Source organism: Thermobia domestica, chromosome 9 (genome assembly GCF_964235325.1).
Source record: "Thermobia domestica chromosome 9, izTheDome1.hap1.1, whole genome shotgun sequence".
In the NCBI taxonomy this organism is placed as follows: domain Eukaryota; kingdom Metazoa; phylum Arthropoda; class Insecta; order Zygentoma; family Lepismatidae; genus Thermobia; species Thermobia domestica.
Window position 1 is genome coordinate 167,940,750 of NC_137462.1, and position 18,009 is coordinate 167,958,758.

The window sequence follows — 18,009 nt, forward strand, 5'->3', positions numbered from 1 at the left end:
AAGTTATATGGCAGAATTTTTATAAAGAAAATGCATTCTGTTGTGTATCAACAATTTTGTGCGCCAGTCCTAAAGGACATGCTTGCATATGCATGGCAGAAATGTGAGTACGTAACAGGAGCAATAGTTGGTTCATTTACAAATGTTCTGAAGACTAGTAGAAAATAGTGTCTGTGGTCATGAAGATTGTGACGAAAGTGCATTTGTTAAGTGTTTGCACTGCTCCATGATGCTGTGTGCTAATCACTACGTTTTGCATGTCCATCATCACAATTGAAGAGCAAAAGGTTAGTAGGTTAATATTTGCTTATGTGCAATAGTTTATATTATTTTTCTAATATTTTTACTATTAATTTTCTAATAACTTCAAGACAGATTCTTTAAAACCATATGTGCCGTTCCACCTACATTATATTACAGCATTTAAATGCTATGCATAATCGCAACACACACAGACTCATATATATAGCGATTTTGAAATAGGTATAATTTGTTACAGTGCTGCTATTCCATTTTTCACTACAGGCATTTCAATTTAATTAACGATATCTCTCACTAGTCTCAAGATCTGATTGGTATAGTGGCTATTGTAGATCAAATAACTACTATTGCAATAGTTAAAATCATGCAAGTGTTTGCACGACCGCATTTCATATCACAAATTTTACTTGCTCAGCTTTTGTATGTTCCGGTGAGCGAGAGAGCTCTTAACTCTGAAGTGAAAACAGATATCTAAACTTTGGTTACGGAAATGAATTTAGGAGTAAATTCCAGTGCTATTTGATACCCCACATGACCCCCTTGCCGTTTATCATATTTGACGACGATTCAATATGGCGCCTTTCAAGATAGCGGTAATGCACTGGAAGTACTCTCACATATAGACGATTTTCATTGGTTTACAATACTGAAGTCAGATATATCAAAAGCTTTTTCATTTTTGTGCTAAAAGGGTATTCTTGGACATTGCCTACAGAATTTCAAGATGGCGCCGGTGTAGCAGCTCAACGAAGCATTTGCGCATCGAGTGACTATTACTACGTTACTTAGCAACTCGAACTGAATCTTGTCACTAATTTTCATCAAAATTTAACTCTCACGGTCTATGGACCTTCCTCGTCAGTATCTTCCTCTTCTTCGTTTTCTTCTTTTTAACTTCTAGGATCATATTGCTCGCTGTCAGCTGCATTGCTTATAATATGTTTTTTCCATATTGGTTGATTATTGCCCGTATAATGACAAGAAAATTGGAGCAGTTCCTCTCTAATTTGTTCTCTTAACAGTTTATAGTAGTTAGTTAGGGTATTGGAAACACAATCATATTATTCTTTAAAGCAAACAACATGGAAAGAGGTAGGATCTGGTCAAGAACTGTTCTTTATCAGATTTTCATTGTAAATAAATCAATAATTTAATTGCTGAATTTCTGTATCTAAAATAACGTTGAAAACGTTTATCTCATCCACTTTTGAAGAGGAATCAAAATTTCTTGTTTCATCTTGGAAAAGCTCGTCTGCTTGAAGAGTTTCTACTGGTTTCTACTCTCTCTTTGCAGGGAAAGAAGTTTTAACTATAATGTCTTCAGAGCCGAAAAAAGGCTTTTTAAAGACTTTGAAAAGAAAAAAACGGAAAATTTAACTTTTTTCTCTTTTTGTATTTTCTTATTCAAATCCCACTTTTGTTCCCCTACAGTGGATTCTACACTTTTAAGAAAGTGTGTTTACAACATTATAAAAACTAACTAACTAACTCTATGGTCTATGGACCCGGAGGTTCAGTGCCGCGTTCACAAAAGCTCTCCACTGACTTCTATCCTTAGCTAATTGCATCCAGTTTCTACTTTGTATTCCTATCTCTGCGAGATCCATCTTAATATTGTCCTCCCATCTGCGCCTAGGTCTTCCTAATGGTCGTTTTCCTATGGGTCTACCAGTCAAGACTTTGAAAGCGTTTCTACTTTCTTCCATTCTAGCTACATGACCTGCCCACCTAAGCCTCCTAGACTTGACGACCCTAACAATGTTCGGTAAACCGTATAAACTATGTAGTTCCTCGTTATGAAGCTTCCGCCATTCCCCATTCTCGTTCCTCTTGGGTCCGAATATTCTTCTCAGGATCCTGTTCTCAAATACTTTCAGTCTATGTTCTTCCCTCAGAGTAAGCGACCATGTTTCACAACCATAAAGAACAACAGGCATGATTATCGTTTTATATATTTTAAGCTTCAAATTCCTCGACAGAATTCGCGACGACAAGAGATTTTGAACCGAATAGTAACACGAATTCCCTGCTTTTAGTCGACATTTAATTTCTTCGTGAATATGATTTTCGTCTGTTAATATTGATCCTAAATATTTGAAAGTATCCACTTTATCAAAAGCATTATTTAATATTTTAACGCCTCCACAATTTGCCGTATTACGGTCCCGACGCACTTTCATGTATTTAGTTTTCTCTGCATTTACTTCTAAACCCATGTCCCTGCAAGCGTTTAATAAGATCTCTGCATTTATTTCTACTGTTCTCCTATCATCCCCTATTAAATTTACATCATCAGCATATGCCATAACCTGGTGAATGCCGTTCAACTCTAGGCCCTGGTTGCTATCTTTGATTTTCCTTATGGCGTATTCCAGCACAAAGTTAAATAATAATGGCGACAACGCATCTCCTTGTTTCAGGCCATTTTCGACGTGGAAGCTCGTAGACAAAAATTTTCCTACCCGGACTTTACTTTGGGATTCACTTAAACATATCTTAATTAATCTAATTAGCTTTCTCGGTATTCCAAGTTCTGTAAGAACGTTGTATAATGTTTCTCTCCTAACCGAGTCGTAAGCCTTTCTAAAATCAATAAATAGTTGATGTACCGGGGTATTGTATTCCCACTCCTTTTCGAGTATTTGGCGAATGGTAAATATTTGGTCGATAGTTGATCGATTTCGTCTAAATCCGCACTGATAATCTCCAATAATTTCATCTGCGTATGGGGTCAATCTTGCTAACAGAATATTTGAAAGGATTTTATAGGATGTTGATAGAAGAGAAATGCCTCGATAATTATTACAGTCAGTTTTGTCGCCTTTCTTGTGAATTGGAACAATGATTGATTCTTTCCACTCTTGTGGCAATTCTTCCTTGATCCAGATAAGGAGAATGAGTTTGTGTATCTTGTTCCACAATTTTTCGCCTCCAGCTAAAATTAACTCAGCCGGAATTTCATCTACACCCGGAGATTTGTGTTTCTTCAATTTCTTTATAGCGGCTTCCACTTCTATTCGATTGGGTTCTGGAATATACGGTTCTGCGGTGTGTATCTCCTTTTCTCCACGCACATTAGTTTTTGGCTGCGTGTTCAGCAAATCGTCAAAGAAATCTTTCCATCTATTTAAGAGGCTATCCGTATCGATGAGAACTGTTCCGTCAGATTTCTTTAATATATAAGCACGAGGTTGATAGCCTTTCTTAAATTCGCTGATCCCCTTATACATGTCCCGAATATTTTTATTTTTACTATTATCTTCAAGTTCCTTAATTTTAGCTTTCAAAAAATCCCGTTTCTTTGTTCTAAAAGTTTTGGAAGTTTCCCGCCTGATATCTGCGAAATTTTGTGTAGTTATTTCATTCGGATTTTGTAGCCACCGTAATTTTGCCTGTTTTCTCTTCTCTGCTAGTTTAATGCATTCTTGGTCGAACCATGGTTTGTTCCTACGTATTTCCGCGTGTCCCAATTTTTCTGTTGCTGAACTTTTAATGCTATCTCTAATTTCAATCCAAGTATCCTCTACACTAGTGCACTCCGAGTCTTCTAAAACCGCGAATCTATTCGAAACTTCAGTCTGGTATTCCTCTCTTACCTGGCTCTCTTCTAATTTCTTTAAATTAAATCTCTCTGTTTTCGGACATTGAATATTACCTTTATTCAACGATAATCTCTCCCGTATTATCGCTACTACCAGGTAGTGATCAGTGTCACAATCAGTCCCTCTAAACGACCGGACGTCAATTATGCTAGATTGTCTTCTTCTATCTACTAAAACGTGATCAATTTGATTATGTGTTTTTCCGTCTGGTGATGTCCAAGTGTATTTATGAACGTCGCGATGTGGGAATTTTGTACTCTTTACGATTAGGTTTTTGGATGTTGCAAAGTTCACGAGTCTAACACCGTTGTCATTACTTTCCTTATGCAGACTTTCGTTCCCTATAATCGGTTTGAAAATATCCTCTCGTCCTACCTTCGCATTGAAATCCCCTAATAGAATCTTCATATTGTATCGCGGGAGTTGGTCAAATATCCGTTCCACTTCTTCGTAAAAACTATCTTTTATATCGTCACCCTTATCTTCAGTTGGAGCATGTACATTTAAAACAATAATATCACACCACCGTCCCTTAAGAGTAAAAAAAGAAAGTCTGTCAGTAACAAATTCAACCCGTTTAATTGCTGGTAATATTCGTTTGTGAACGAAAAACCCTGTTCCTAACTGGTGATTTTTATTTCCTTCCCCGTAAAAGAACGTAAAATTTCCGGAATTCTCAGATCCATTTCCTTCCCACCTAACTTCCTGAACTCCTACTAAGTCCATCCTGTATTTCTCTAACTCACTCGTTACAGATTTTAACGCGCCTGCTCTATAAAGACTTCTAATATTCCATGTTCCAAATCTCATGTCCATTTTCTTTTGCTGATGTCGTGCCAAGTTATCAGTCCTTGTCCGAGGCTTTTGTGAATGTTTCTGAACAAGTACCTTTTTTTACAGGATGAGGGTGTTAGCCTTATCCAAACCCCCAAGCTGGAGGACCACTCCTAGTCGTCTGTCCGCGACTGCTTATTCAGTATATTCGCAGCTAACCTCTATATCTAGAGGCCTTCTCCTCGATCCGCAACCTGAGGACGCGCCATGCCGTGGTGACAGGAACCCACGTTACCCACGTTTACAACATTATATATTGTGATTCCCATGTTGAGTCCAGGGTTGGCAATCTTGATTGGTTCTCACACTGGCATTCAATTGTTGCCAGCAAGTGTAAGTTATGGCACCTACCATATCCTATGTATAGTGTTAGTTGGCTATCCGTAATCTTACCTAGTGCCTGGAAGTTATACACCTTGTTATACGTGTTTTACTTGTTACCTAAATTCAGATTAGCAGGAAATAAATCACGAAACAGGTGCAAAGTCATTATCGTTTTGGAACAACATTTAACTTGCATTTTCCTCTTGATTCGGGAAACACTTCATCCTGAGCTTCAGATGGTCTGTCAGAACCTAATATGAGTCCAGTGTACAAAATTAAAGCCACAAACGCTGTTTTGTGTATGATGTTAGTTTAACACGGTAGTAAAACTACATTATTCACAGAATTCCTACTTTCTTTACTCTTATACCGTGTCAAAAATGTTTGAAATGAGAAACTTCCGGATATCTTTAACTCTCTCGCCCTTGAATTTTAAAAGCATCAATAAATGTTGCCGAGAATTTAATTTTTTCATTAAAAAAATAAGGAAGTTTTTGTTTATTCATAAATTTTAAATGATAATTTTGTTTCACGTTTACGTTTATTCATAGTTATTACATTTTCAGAACAGTTATTGTTAACACTGTTTTGTTTTCTAATCAGATTTAACATTTCACGATTATACACCGAAGCTAAGGATTTTTTCATGATTTTCTTCAGGATTTAATAGTTAAAAAATCTTTTTCGTGTAATAATAGGAAAATAAACTGAACATTCCAAATAAAACAAAATTTGCCAGGTAAAGAAAAACGTGGGAAACATTCATTTAAAAAGAAACAGGTGTTTTCAAGCCTTTGTATCTTGAAACATCAGATCGACCATCATTTAATTTCCTTTGCAAATCTTTGGTAAATTCAGCTTTAGTTATACAATTAAAATAAACACATTGTTTTTCTGTCTTAAGTTTGATTCTAACATACAAATCATTTTTGTAACTGTTAGATAATTCAAACCAGACTTTTACAAATACTCTGAATTAGGTGTTGATAGGTGAAACAGTTTGCTGGAAACAAAAGCATATCACTTCTATTATCCATATTTAAACAAATAACTAATAGTCTATCTATCTTCCAGGAATAACAAATTGTAACTGTTTTTCCGATACAGCGGGCACCATATATGCTGCGATTCAAACTGGTATTAGTCGCTGGATGTGTGACGTCACTGGAAGATAGTTCGTTACTGTTTACGGTGTTGTTGTCATAGTTGTTAGAAGAGAACTAATGTTGTCGTAAGAACAAACTAAAAATTAAGATTTAAAATTGGAATTGGCAGTAATCTCAACAAGCATTTAGCGAATTTACTTTTGATTAATAACTTTTTAGTTAACTAACTGGTTTCACGATACTTTGACTCGTAAACAGCAATAAGTACTATTTGAGTTTACAATAGTGTCAATTAAAAATAACAGACTTACTGGTATGCATAACAGCTAATCCTGGTGTCTCGGTAACCCTTGAATCTCCGGCAGCGAAGTCACCTCTTCGCCCAGTAATTTGTTGTTCAGAAGGAAGCAAATTTGGAAATTGATTGTTCGTTTTTAGCAATCCTAAAAGTAAAATAAGAATTTATTTGAAAACTTTGCTCAGTTCTTGACTTCCATAGTTAATTTTTTATGTATAAAAGTTATTAATGAAAGATTACTCCATAAAAATACATTTCAGAAATAAAACGTTAATATTTTATAAAGGTTATACAATAGTTGTCAAAATAATAAAAATATCAAGTGAAAATACAACTTGCCTGGATAAAACGGCGTGAGATCAACGTTAGTCAATAGAATAGCTCTGATTTATCGTAGAATTGACGAACGAAAGTTCGGAATGGTTTCTAGAATAATATTATACCAACTGTCAAGCTGTGCATCATTGAGTTCGGTTAGCAAGGTTGGAGGAGGTATACCGCTGCGAAATATGAGGTCCAGAATTGACCACAAATGTTCAATAAAGATAGATTTAGGAAGGAGATGCAATAGGAGATTGTGGTAATTCAACCTAATGTTCGTGAAGCAAGAGAATATATTATATAAAAATGGATGTATGCATATGTATGTATGTATGTTTCAGCACAACTCTAGAATGACTGGAGCAATTTCAACCAAACTTGGTACACATGACTTCCAATCTGCAATGACCTCTGATGCCGTTTAAGTCGAAGTTTACGCTCATTATAATACCTAGAATGGTGGAAATAAGATGGGATGTGAAAATAATCCAAAACGACAGATACTAGTTTCGAATCCACAATTTTCGAGATTTCACCCCAGCACGCAGTCGGGTTAAGATACCCCTTGCACCTTAGAATGAGGATGAAAAGGATAACGTGTAAAAATAATTAAATGTGACAGATATTATAATAGAATTCATATTTTTAGGGGTCGCTAAGGTATACAGTGACGCTCAAGATGACATTTAATTCCAAGTTCAGTTTCCATCAGCATTTGAAGTGAGAAGGGGTGAAAAATAAAACATCAAAAATGGCTTAGATTTTTGCCAAATCTATCGTTTTAGGGGTCAATTACAGACTGTTGGAAGATAATACCCGCCTCAAGTGATCTTTTATTATGTCACTATGATTAAAGGGCGTATTCTAAGGGAGAGTAGAGTGTTTCAAAATGTCTGCCAAGAACAGTATGTCCTGGATCTTTATTATTATATTCTCATTGAAATTTGTAGCCTAGGATAAATCAAATGTCTTTTCATAAATGTATTTCCTCGTACGAAAAACGAGCATATACATTTGGTTACTACAAATATTACTAAAAATTGTAGTAATAAATAAATAAAAATAATACTACAATTTTCATTATAATATATTGAAGAATATAGCGGTTAGAAATTGCTATGAAATAAAGTAATCAGTGTTACCAGGTACTGATTGTTGATGGAAAATTTTAAATTTGTTTACAATTTGCTATCCATTGGAGATGTTGAACGAATAGAATTGGCTGAAGTAAAAGGAGAAGCAGAACACATAATGAAAAAAAAATGTTACATCAGTCTATAGAATACCTTGAAAGTCAGAATATTTTTTCACAATACTTTCAAAATACTGAAACCTATAAAGTCAATATTTTTAATATGACTGTCTCTATATTTATTTCTTTATGAAACTTACTAAAAAAAAGATTAAAAAGTGCTGAAATACATAGTACAGTATCAATAATATTGAGATATGTAAAGCATTACTTGAACTTAATTAATAGAACGATACTAAACAAACTAGTACCCGTCAACAAAGATTAAATTAAATAGGGTTTGCGAGATATTGTATTTGCTGTTTGTGAAGCCTGTTTCATAAAGCACGAACTATTTCTAACAATACTTAAAAGTACTCACCTCCACGTAAAGCTCGCAGTTGCCTTGCCTTCTCTTCAGTATTTCCATATATCTGGGATCCATCTATGTAGGATGTTAGAGCATTCATTTGCTCCCGAATCTCTAGATGAGAAGAAACAGTTATGAATAATTAATTATCTCAGTTCTTAAAATATTTATTCCATAAACTATCTTTATATAAATAATAAACATCTTTATTAATTGTATTTTCGATTAAGGATATGGGTCTTTGACATCATAGGAAGTCAGAATGTTTAATTTATCAAAGAAATATTAATTAATAAGCAAGTACAGTACATACATAATGAATTCATAATTGCACAGTTTTTGTACACGTCGTATTCCTATTTGTAATTCGCAACTTCCAATGTAATCCCTTAACTTATTATTTTCTATGTATTTTCATATGTACGTAGGGAAAAAAACTGCCCAGCAGAATGCCCAGGAGAACAACACAAGATTTAAGAAAAGATTTTTCTCGTCTCTATTTTAAAAGTTGTTTTTCAAACTGTTATTAGTGAAATTATATTATTATTATTATTATTATTATTATTATTATTATTATTATTATTATTATTATTATTATTATTATTATTATTATTATTATTATTATTATTGTAAATGAACTATGAGCATAGTTTATAAATTGAAACACATTCGGAAAGAAGTAACTGGCAGACAAGTATTTTCTGAGAAACAAGAGGTAACAAACTGAATTATTTTGTCTCAAAGTTGCCCACCACTGAGGAATACAGACATAAGAACATGGCTAAGAAATTAAGGAATCATCATCTCACTGTTGCCAATCTCTACGCATCAACCCAATAATTCCAGGCTCAAAACCAGCGACGACGCAAGGGGATCAGTAGCCCTTCCGGTGACTAAGCCTGTCCCCAACTGGCCCCTAGACGTGTTATATTTTAATATAACTAAAATAAAAGGTCTATGAATTATAGTCTTCGGCATACAAAATGGAGCTGCACTAAAAAAAAAAAAAAAAAAAACTTCCCTTCTGCTTGCTTCCCAAGAGACTTCTCAACACGAACCAAATGTTTGCGCGAACAAACTCTGATTGCATATTTTCATTATTCCTTTACTGCTCAGAAACTTTACCAGTGCTTACAAATTAAACACGTTCGTGTGGATAGTAGGGTTATAGGTACCGATTACATGGATGCTCTAGAGTTGCAGTACGCATTGGGGATTTTTAATGAGCTTAGCATCATTGGATTTTTGAGTTGGAATTAATATCGGAATTACATATTTTATACCGTGAAGAAAATAGATAATGTAATGTGGGACTTACCAATGAATATAATCTATTTAATTTACGATGTAATGTAAAATATTGAGTTGAAACAGTGGTCGATATTATTAAACACATTTGAAATAGGAAAACAAAATCTCAATGTTTACTTTGAGTTTTGTCCAATACGAAGTTTATATAATTGTGGTTAAAAAATAAAATTTACGCCTTTGCAGGTTATAAAAAAATCCAGTTCCTTTTATTTCAGTCACCTGTGTCCAGTTAAAAATCTCTTATGCCTCTAAGGGACAGCCTCCCAGTATGTGACGCACTGATCTACTGGGTTTATTATAAAAATTAGAGTATTAGACGTGTGATTTATCTTAGAAGTACTGAAGTGGAGTATTTATTGAAAAATATAAATAAAAGTCGGCGCCTATGAATATATTGTAATCCATTGATTATCTAAGGTAATATTTATTATTTAAGTACAATATGTTTTCTGACATGGCCCACACCAAGATGTAATTTGTACATGTATCTTACACTGAATATAATAAATACGATACATTAACCTCTATCGACCATTTGTAGCATATATGCTATATCTGATTTTTTTTTTTAAATGAAAGACCTAAGCTTTGGTTGTACGAATGACTAGTTGTAATGCCTTTGCTACACACAACGCAACGCGTCAGTCATGTTTTCTTCAAGAAAGTGTGCAGTTGTAGGGAAATGATGAGTTTGTAAGGATGGTATCGGAAGCACGTCTCCTGTTGGGGAAGAAAAAGAAGGTAAATTAATTATTTTTCTGCAAAACTCGCCTATTTTATTATGAAGTAAAGAAAATATAAAACGTAGAATATGTAGAAATTGATTGTTGGTGTAATAAGACAGAAATAGATTTTGCATCTTGTTACTTTTTTTGTATGTAGCGCAGCTGCACATTGGGTTCTAGCGACTATTTTACATAGTAAAGTAGTGTTGATAGGCATATTTCATTCATGCCACTAAACTGCAATATTTTTCCTTGAACTCATATGTATAAATATAATTATTTGTCTAGCTAATGTCAAGTTAAAGTTCATTTAGTATAATTTGGAAGGAAATTGAAAGAGTTATTAATAGTTTTTCCTAATATTAATACAGGGTGCAGGATGCGCTAGCTGCAGTCGCAGAGAAATTGGCAGATTTAATTTTTCTTTGTTAAAAATTGTGTCGGATACTGACATACCAGATCTTTTGGATATTATTGATGGGAACATGTCTGATCTTTAACTACCTGAAATCAGTGATGCTGATGAAGATTACATCCCGAGCCAAAATGAGAATGAAAGCTGCTCGGAGGATGAAGAAGACAAATAGGCGGCAAGACGATAAAGCATTACAACAACAACATCGGTGGGTTTGATCTCTTGAACAGAGTTATTTCAAAGTATGCTATGCTAGCAATTATTAATAAGTGGACAGTTAGAGTTATCCACCACTTTTTTGACTTCTCACTTGCTGCCTCATGGCTTGAACATCGCAGTTGCCAAATCTAACAGATTGACAAAGAAAGATACTCTTGGTTGCTTTGAATTCAGAATGGTAATTGCTCAAGAGTTGATATATCCAATGAGAAGAGACCTACATCCCTACAAATTGAAGAAACTGATTAAAATTCTGAAACAGAGCAAAATTCATCTGCCACTACTTCGAGAGGGAAGAGAACACACACGATTACACCATTGCCACCAGAAGAACTTCCAAAAAAAGATCATGTTTACACATGCGAGACTACTTGAAAGAGGTATCTTTTTCTAGATGCAGACTGAAGGGATGTACAGAGTTCACATACGTGCAATGTACAATTTGTAAGATAAGCTTATGCTTCAATGGCAACAGAAGTAAATGTGACTCTGAAAATTTTAGGGTAACGGATGGGGTCACGCTCTCCTTCGTGCCTATCTTTCCTAATTGTAATGTTTTTTGGAAGTGAGGGGACACCATAGAAATTTTTGGAAGTGAGGGAAAGGCGTCCTTCCGCGTTTCCCCTCACTTTTACCCCTGATGCCAACCGAACTTGTTTCAGGAGCTTTCAGACCTAGAAACGCCTTCTTCTAAAGTTTGATGAGTATCTCAACATGCTGTCACCAACATATAATGTATACATATGTAAAAGTTAATAAACAAATGTTTAATGTAAACACGGAATGGCTAAAGTTTAATGTAAACGCTGAAAATAATATTTATTGTAGGAGTATACCAGCTATAACTCCAAATGGATGTATTTAAATATTACAATATGAAAGCGTGTAAAACGCTTACGATACTACTATTTAGCAGAATGTATAAATACTTGGGAATACTATCATTACGACCCACTGTAACACATACGCTACATGGCGTCAGAAGGCCGCTAATACAAATATTTTGAAAAAATAAATATTTTTTGTGTATTCAAGCTCAAAGTAAAATGTTACAAAAGGATTCACTGAAATTCGAGTTGTAGATGATTTTTGGGTCGATAGAGGTTAAAGTGTACTTTTTCTACTAATTCCTTGGTTCAGTGATCAAACAGTATCTTCTCTGAAGGAAGCCACTTGCAGTGTGGATTTAGACTGAGAGTTTTATCTAAGTTGTTTGTCAGTAAAGAAGTTTGAGACCTGTATGGAATAAATTCAGATAATCTTGGGTGTCTGACCATTACACGCTCTAAAACACAATTTGATTATTCGGCTCATTGGCGACAAAAATGACGTTACATCTAAAAAGTTAATACTTGACTCTGTATATAAACATACATATTAAAAGTTTCAATACTTCTGTTTGGAACAAAGGAAAGAATTCTACATATCAGAGATTATTTCAAATAGATGACTTTCCATTTGATAAAAGTTTCAAAATTATTCAATACTAATGTTATTTATTATGGGAAAAAAAGAATACTTACGTCTTAACTGCGGACAAAACGGGGTTGATCGTGTAAAATCAAGACAAAACTGTGGGACTGTACGGGTGCTGAAAAATTGATCTTCATTTGGGAGTGCAATCGGAAAACATGTTGCGTTTTGAACCTGGCAGCACTGAAGATCTGAAATAAGAATATTTACAAATATATATTTAAATTGCCACTTATAATAGCAGTTCAAACTATTATAATAAAGTCTGATCCTTTTCTGCTGCTACTGTTGCTGATACTAAAAATTTCTGTAGATCATATACAAATATCTTTTGTCCTGAACTTTGTTTTATAAAAAAAAAATCAATGTTGGAGGCAAATATTGTAACGTCATATCCGCCTACCTCCATCACTGCGATTCCAAACCAAGAGTTTTAACAATATATATATATATATATATATATATATATATATATATATATATATATATATATATATATATATATATATATATATATATATATATATATGTGTGTGTGTGTGTGTGTGTAAACAAAAAATGATAATTTCAAAATTGTCAATTTGGATTCAGTTACAAAAAACCTGGCAGAATGAACTTGCTGGCGGGGTTCCCATTAACAAAGCCACCACGTAGGATGTCAACCAAATGATCCAATATTTCTTCATGTAATTAAACTACTCAAACAAATCAAACACAAGTTTTTAATTTTTAACTAACAATTTTTATTCAAACAATAATACGGTAGTGTATATACGCTAAAGCTTTTAAATAACGCATATATACAAAAATGAAATAACAACAAATAAAATCTAGAATGCGTTAAAATCTTTTTGTTTGAAGAATCCAAAAGTTCGAAGTAATCAGATAATAATACGTCATCTGCAATTTATATTCCGCGAAATCTCAGATCAAATCGTTCATAGGACAATAATATCTGAATATCAATTCTTTTCTGAATTTCAAAAGTACGAATCAAACACAAGTGTTTAAACTTTAAGTTAATCAAAATCCAAAGAATTACGAAAAAGTATTGAAATTTACTCTGTATAATAATCTCAAATTTTCTCACGTTAGTTCAAAATTCCAAAAAATTCCTATTTATGAAATATTTTTCAGCTTCATGAAAATCCAATATACGGATAATTTCGACAAACTCCCAGTTAATATAATTTAATTTTAAACAATACAATACAGTCCTCTAATAATTTCTATTAATTTATAGTCCAATTTTAACGATTTACTTTAAAAATGTTGCAGTACAATTTCTATAAAAACATCTGACTATCATATAACTAATCATTTGACAACTGGAGCTGGAGCGAAAAATAATCGTACTCAATTCAACGAAATATTTGACTAAACGCAAATTATCAAAATACAGAAATAACTTCAAGCTGTAAGTGAAAAATATTTATATCGAAATACTGTATCACTGTATTTAGTATGTCTTAGATTATACTCTTCAATCCCCCATTTAAATAGTCGCCACAAAATCCGGGAGGGAAAGAAAATACATCAAAAGAAGCAAAAGATTAACCGTTTTCTCTTTCTCAATGGAACTGTATTAACTAATAACAAAAATAGACACTCACCTCGTTGTAGATTGCTTATTTTACCTTCATTCTTTAGATTTGTCATTTACTTTTACCTGGAACCATCTGTTTTACTTATTCTGAAATTCTTAAATCTAGCATTAGGACAATTTATCGGCTTAGAGCCAGTCAAGGTTTTCTTAAAAAATCCGGTTAAATAAGTAATTTCAGAAAATGAACAGTATAAAAATAGGAAGCCTATAAATGGACAAATCCCACTAATAGCTGGCAATAAAGAGAAAATGTCCAGCAATGAAACCTTTCACTAAACTCCGACTTGTCCACCACAAAAATTCTACTCTGAAAAATCTCGCGAGTAAATACGACACTAAATCTACAAATACTAAATCCAAGGCTTTAATTATATATTCACAGAGAGCTTGAAAATCCACTTCAAAAGCACTATCCACTTGAACCACCAGTCGGACCCCCGGTCCGGCTCTTTTCTCGATATTAGAGATTTCACTATTTTTTCGTTTATTTCTTTTCGATTCACTCCCTGCTGATTTATAGTGATAATATACTTACAATCACACCAATCACTAACGATAACACTAGTTAACAAAGGTTTTGTTACATAAAAGGAAATACCTGTTCTTAAAGGAACTTTTTGCGCTGAATTCGAATATGCACGCGGTTTTTCTCCATCACGTACTATTTTCCCGTAACAGAGGGATTTTCGGGAAAATCCCTCAAAAATTTCCCTTTTCGTTTATTTTACACCCCAAGATCTTGTCCCCTTGCATATACTAACATAGAAATTATACCTAAGTATACTTTGATTCATATTTAACAAACCCTACAAGTTTCGTAATAATCGCTTTATTCTTTCTAGAGAAATAAATATGTTTGTATGTATACTGTGTGTACTGTTTATTGCACCTTATAGTAATGCTTTCAGTTCTCTTAAGTTGAGGTAAAACGTTTTGCTTTATTACCACAAACACATATATAAAATATAATACAATATAATTTACAAGTGTGACAATTTACAATAAACAATAATACAAATGTACCAAAAGGTCATGAAAAGACAATCAAAACTATCACAATATATGAAACTTCCATTGGGTTACAAAAACGTACACTACTTCCTTCTTTTGTAAGAAATGTTGCATTCTCTAACAATACCCCAACAATAGTCCCCCATCATTGAAGGATCCCATCGTCCCTGGTACCTTTTCTCCATTGCCATTATATCTTGGTGGAATCTTTCCCCCTGTTCGTCGCTGAGAGCACCTAGGTTAGCAGGAAAGAAGCTGAGGTGGGAGTGCAAAAAGTGGATTTTTAAAGACATCCTACAACCCAACTCCTTGTATTTCTGTATCATGTCCTGTACGATTTCTGTGTAACTCTCAGCTTTGTTATTGCCCAGAAAGTTGCGCACAACACACTTAAATGCTGTCCAGGCAGCTAGCTCAGCACTGTTTAACTTGCTGTCAAAGCTATCATCAAGCATTAATTTCCTAATTTGGGGACCAATAAACACTCCCGCTGAAATCTTAGCATCACTCAGATTAGGGAACTTATCTCGCAAATACTTGAAACCTTCACCAGATGTGTCCATGGCTTTGACAAAGTTTTTCATAAGTCCTAACTTGATATGAAGTGGCGGTAGTAATATCTTATTAGGATCTACCAAAGGAGCGTATTTGACGTTGCATTCTCCAGGTACGTAATTCACTCTAGGTTCCCATTCCTTCACTTCATAATGTTTGTCATCAGCTCGGCTATCCCATAAACATAAAAAACATTGGTACTTCGTGTAACCGCACTGCAGTCCTAATAAAATACCAACTACCTTGAGATCACATATTTGCCAACAATGGTCCTTGTAGTTTATAAGATTTAGCAAAGTTGACATGGTGTCATACGATTTCTTAATCTTCACTGACTGCGCAAGTGGTATAGAAGGTTTTTTTATTTCCATTATGTAAAAGGACAGCTTTAAGGCTGACCTTTAACGCGTCGATAAATAACCTCCATTCTTCTGGAACGTAAGGAATTCCTAGCTCCGCCATCAACCCATTTATATCCGTACATACGCACACATTATCTTGCATTGAGAAATAGCTTGAAAATTGAACATGCCTTTTCCTGTACACTGATATGTTCGTTTCTGCATCCAATAAGTTCCACTGCTGGAGCCTTGATTCCCGAAGTTCCGCCTCTTGTTTTGTCAGTTGCAAATCACGGACTAGGTCATTAAGTTCACATTGCCGGATGAAATGTGGCTCGCGAACACAGTCAGGGATGAACGTTGGATCCTTGGATGTACATGTTGATGTCGATGGTTCATCAAGGTCATGATCATCATCAGAGTCTTTTGGCCATATCTCTTCCCAGTTGGTAGGGGGCTCGGGAAGTGGAAGTTCATCCCCGTGCGGAATAGGTCTAATTGCGGATTTAACGTTGGGATAACTTATTGTGTATTTGCTTTTTTTAGAATGTCCCTTAACTACTGTGAGACAAAAATAACAATCATCCAGAGGGTTGGTGGGTTCTCTCCACACCATTGGTACAGCAAATTTCATGAACCTCCGTTTCCCTTTGGTCCATGCAAGTAAAGTGACGTAGCACGACGCACAAATTATGTTGGGTGCCCAAGTTTTGTCCTGATCTCCCACACGACATCCGAAATATATATAATATGCTAGTTTCACCCATGGCGTAATGGATCTACACTGTCCTTTAACTACAAACTGGCCACACACATAACAAAAACTATTTGGTGAGTTAACACACGAACGCCGTCCTCTTGACGCCATTGTACTGATCACAAACTAAACTTCTGGTCTTAGTTGGGTATAATGCCGTTAAGATCAAACATGAAAGCACTCTTAGCAGCAAAGACAACTTTGAAAGTGAAGTAGTGTTAAACCACACGTCAATATAAAAATGTACAAAACTCCCTCACCAAGAAAGAAAGAAATGCGCGGGGGAGGGGGGAAACGATACCGTAGTGGAAAATTCAGACTGCATTAGTTCATTGTTGTCAACAATGAGTCTGTATTCCATTCTTTCTCTCTTTTGCATTCTGTTACATTTGATAACAAATATTGATAACCATTTCATGAACAAAACGAAAAAACTTGGAGAATTGTATATATATGTATTAAGATATACATATACTGTACGTTTAAAAAAAATATACGTTGGAAGTACATTCTATTTTTATACACGTTTCTAATTTACAGAGAGCAATACAAGTGTGTTGTTGACTATTGTAAATATTCATTTTTATGTCTGTGATTGTAGTAATAAAGCAAATCGTTTTTACCCCAACTCAGGAGATCTGAAAGCATTACTATCAGGTGCAATAAACAGTGCACACAGTATACATACAAATATATTTATTTCTCTAGAAAGAACAAAGCGATTTTTACGAAACTTTTAGGGTTTATTAAATATAAATCAAGGTATACTTAGGTATAATTTCTATGTTACTATATGTAAGGGGACAGGAGCTAGGGGAATAAAATATCTGAAAAAGGGAAATTTTTGAGGAAATTTCCCGAAAATCCCTCTGTTAGGGAAACCTGTACGTGATGGAGAGAAACCGAGTGCATATTCGAATTCAGCGCAAAAAGTTCCTTTAAGATCAGGTGATTTTTCTCATGTAACAAACAAAAAGTTTAAATTTGTTAACTAGTGTAATTAACTAAAAAATCACACTGGCACGAAACTTCAAATTGCCCCATGCTGTCCATTTAAACATGAAACAAACAGCTTCTACACGTCTACGCAGCGAAGCAACGAACGATATCCTAGCCGCCAGACTCCGGACAAAGAACTAAACGGCGTAACAAATATCTTGGCATTTGAAGGCGGCGCTCCAAGTTTCCTTTAAATGCTGCTAGCAAATGAGAAGCCAGCGGTATTGCCACATTTATTTTGTACACATAC

General features: G+C 34.5%; 1 protein-coding gene across 1 annotated transcript in view; it reads right to left on the reverse strand.

Annotated features, from left to right (window-relative positions):
* LOC145661080 (immunomodulatory peroxidase-like) overlaps window positions 1-18,009 on the reverse strand; it is a 56,505-nt gene that overhangs the window by 21,046 nt on the left and 17,450 nt on the right. Inside the window, exons 6-8 of the mRNA XM_081726521.1 lie at window positions 12,541-12,681; window positions 8,360-8,461; window positions 6,439-6,570 (exon numbers count right to left, since the gene is read on the reverse strand). Coding sequence (XP_081582647.1) covers window positions 6,439-6,570; window positions 8,360-8,461; window positions 12,541-12,681 — 375 coding nt within the window. The remainder of the gene's footprint in view (window positions 1-6,438; window positions 6,571-8,359; window positions 8,462-12,540; window positions 12,682-18,009) is intronic.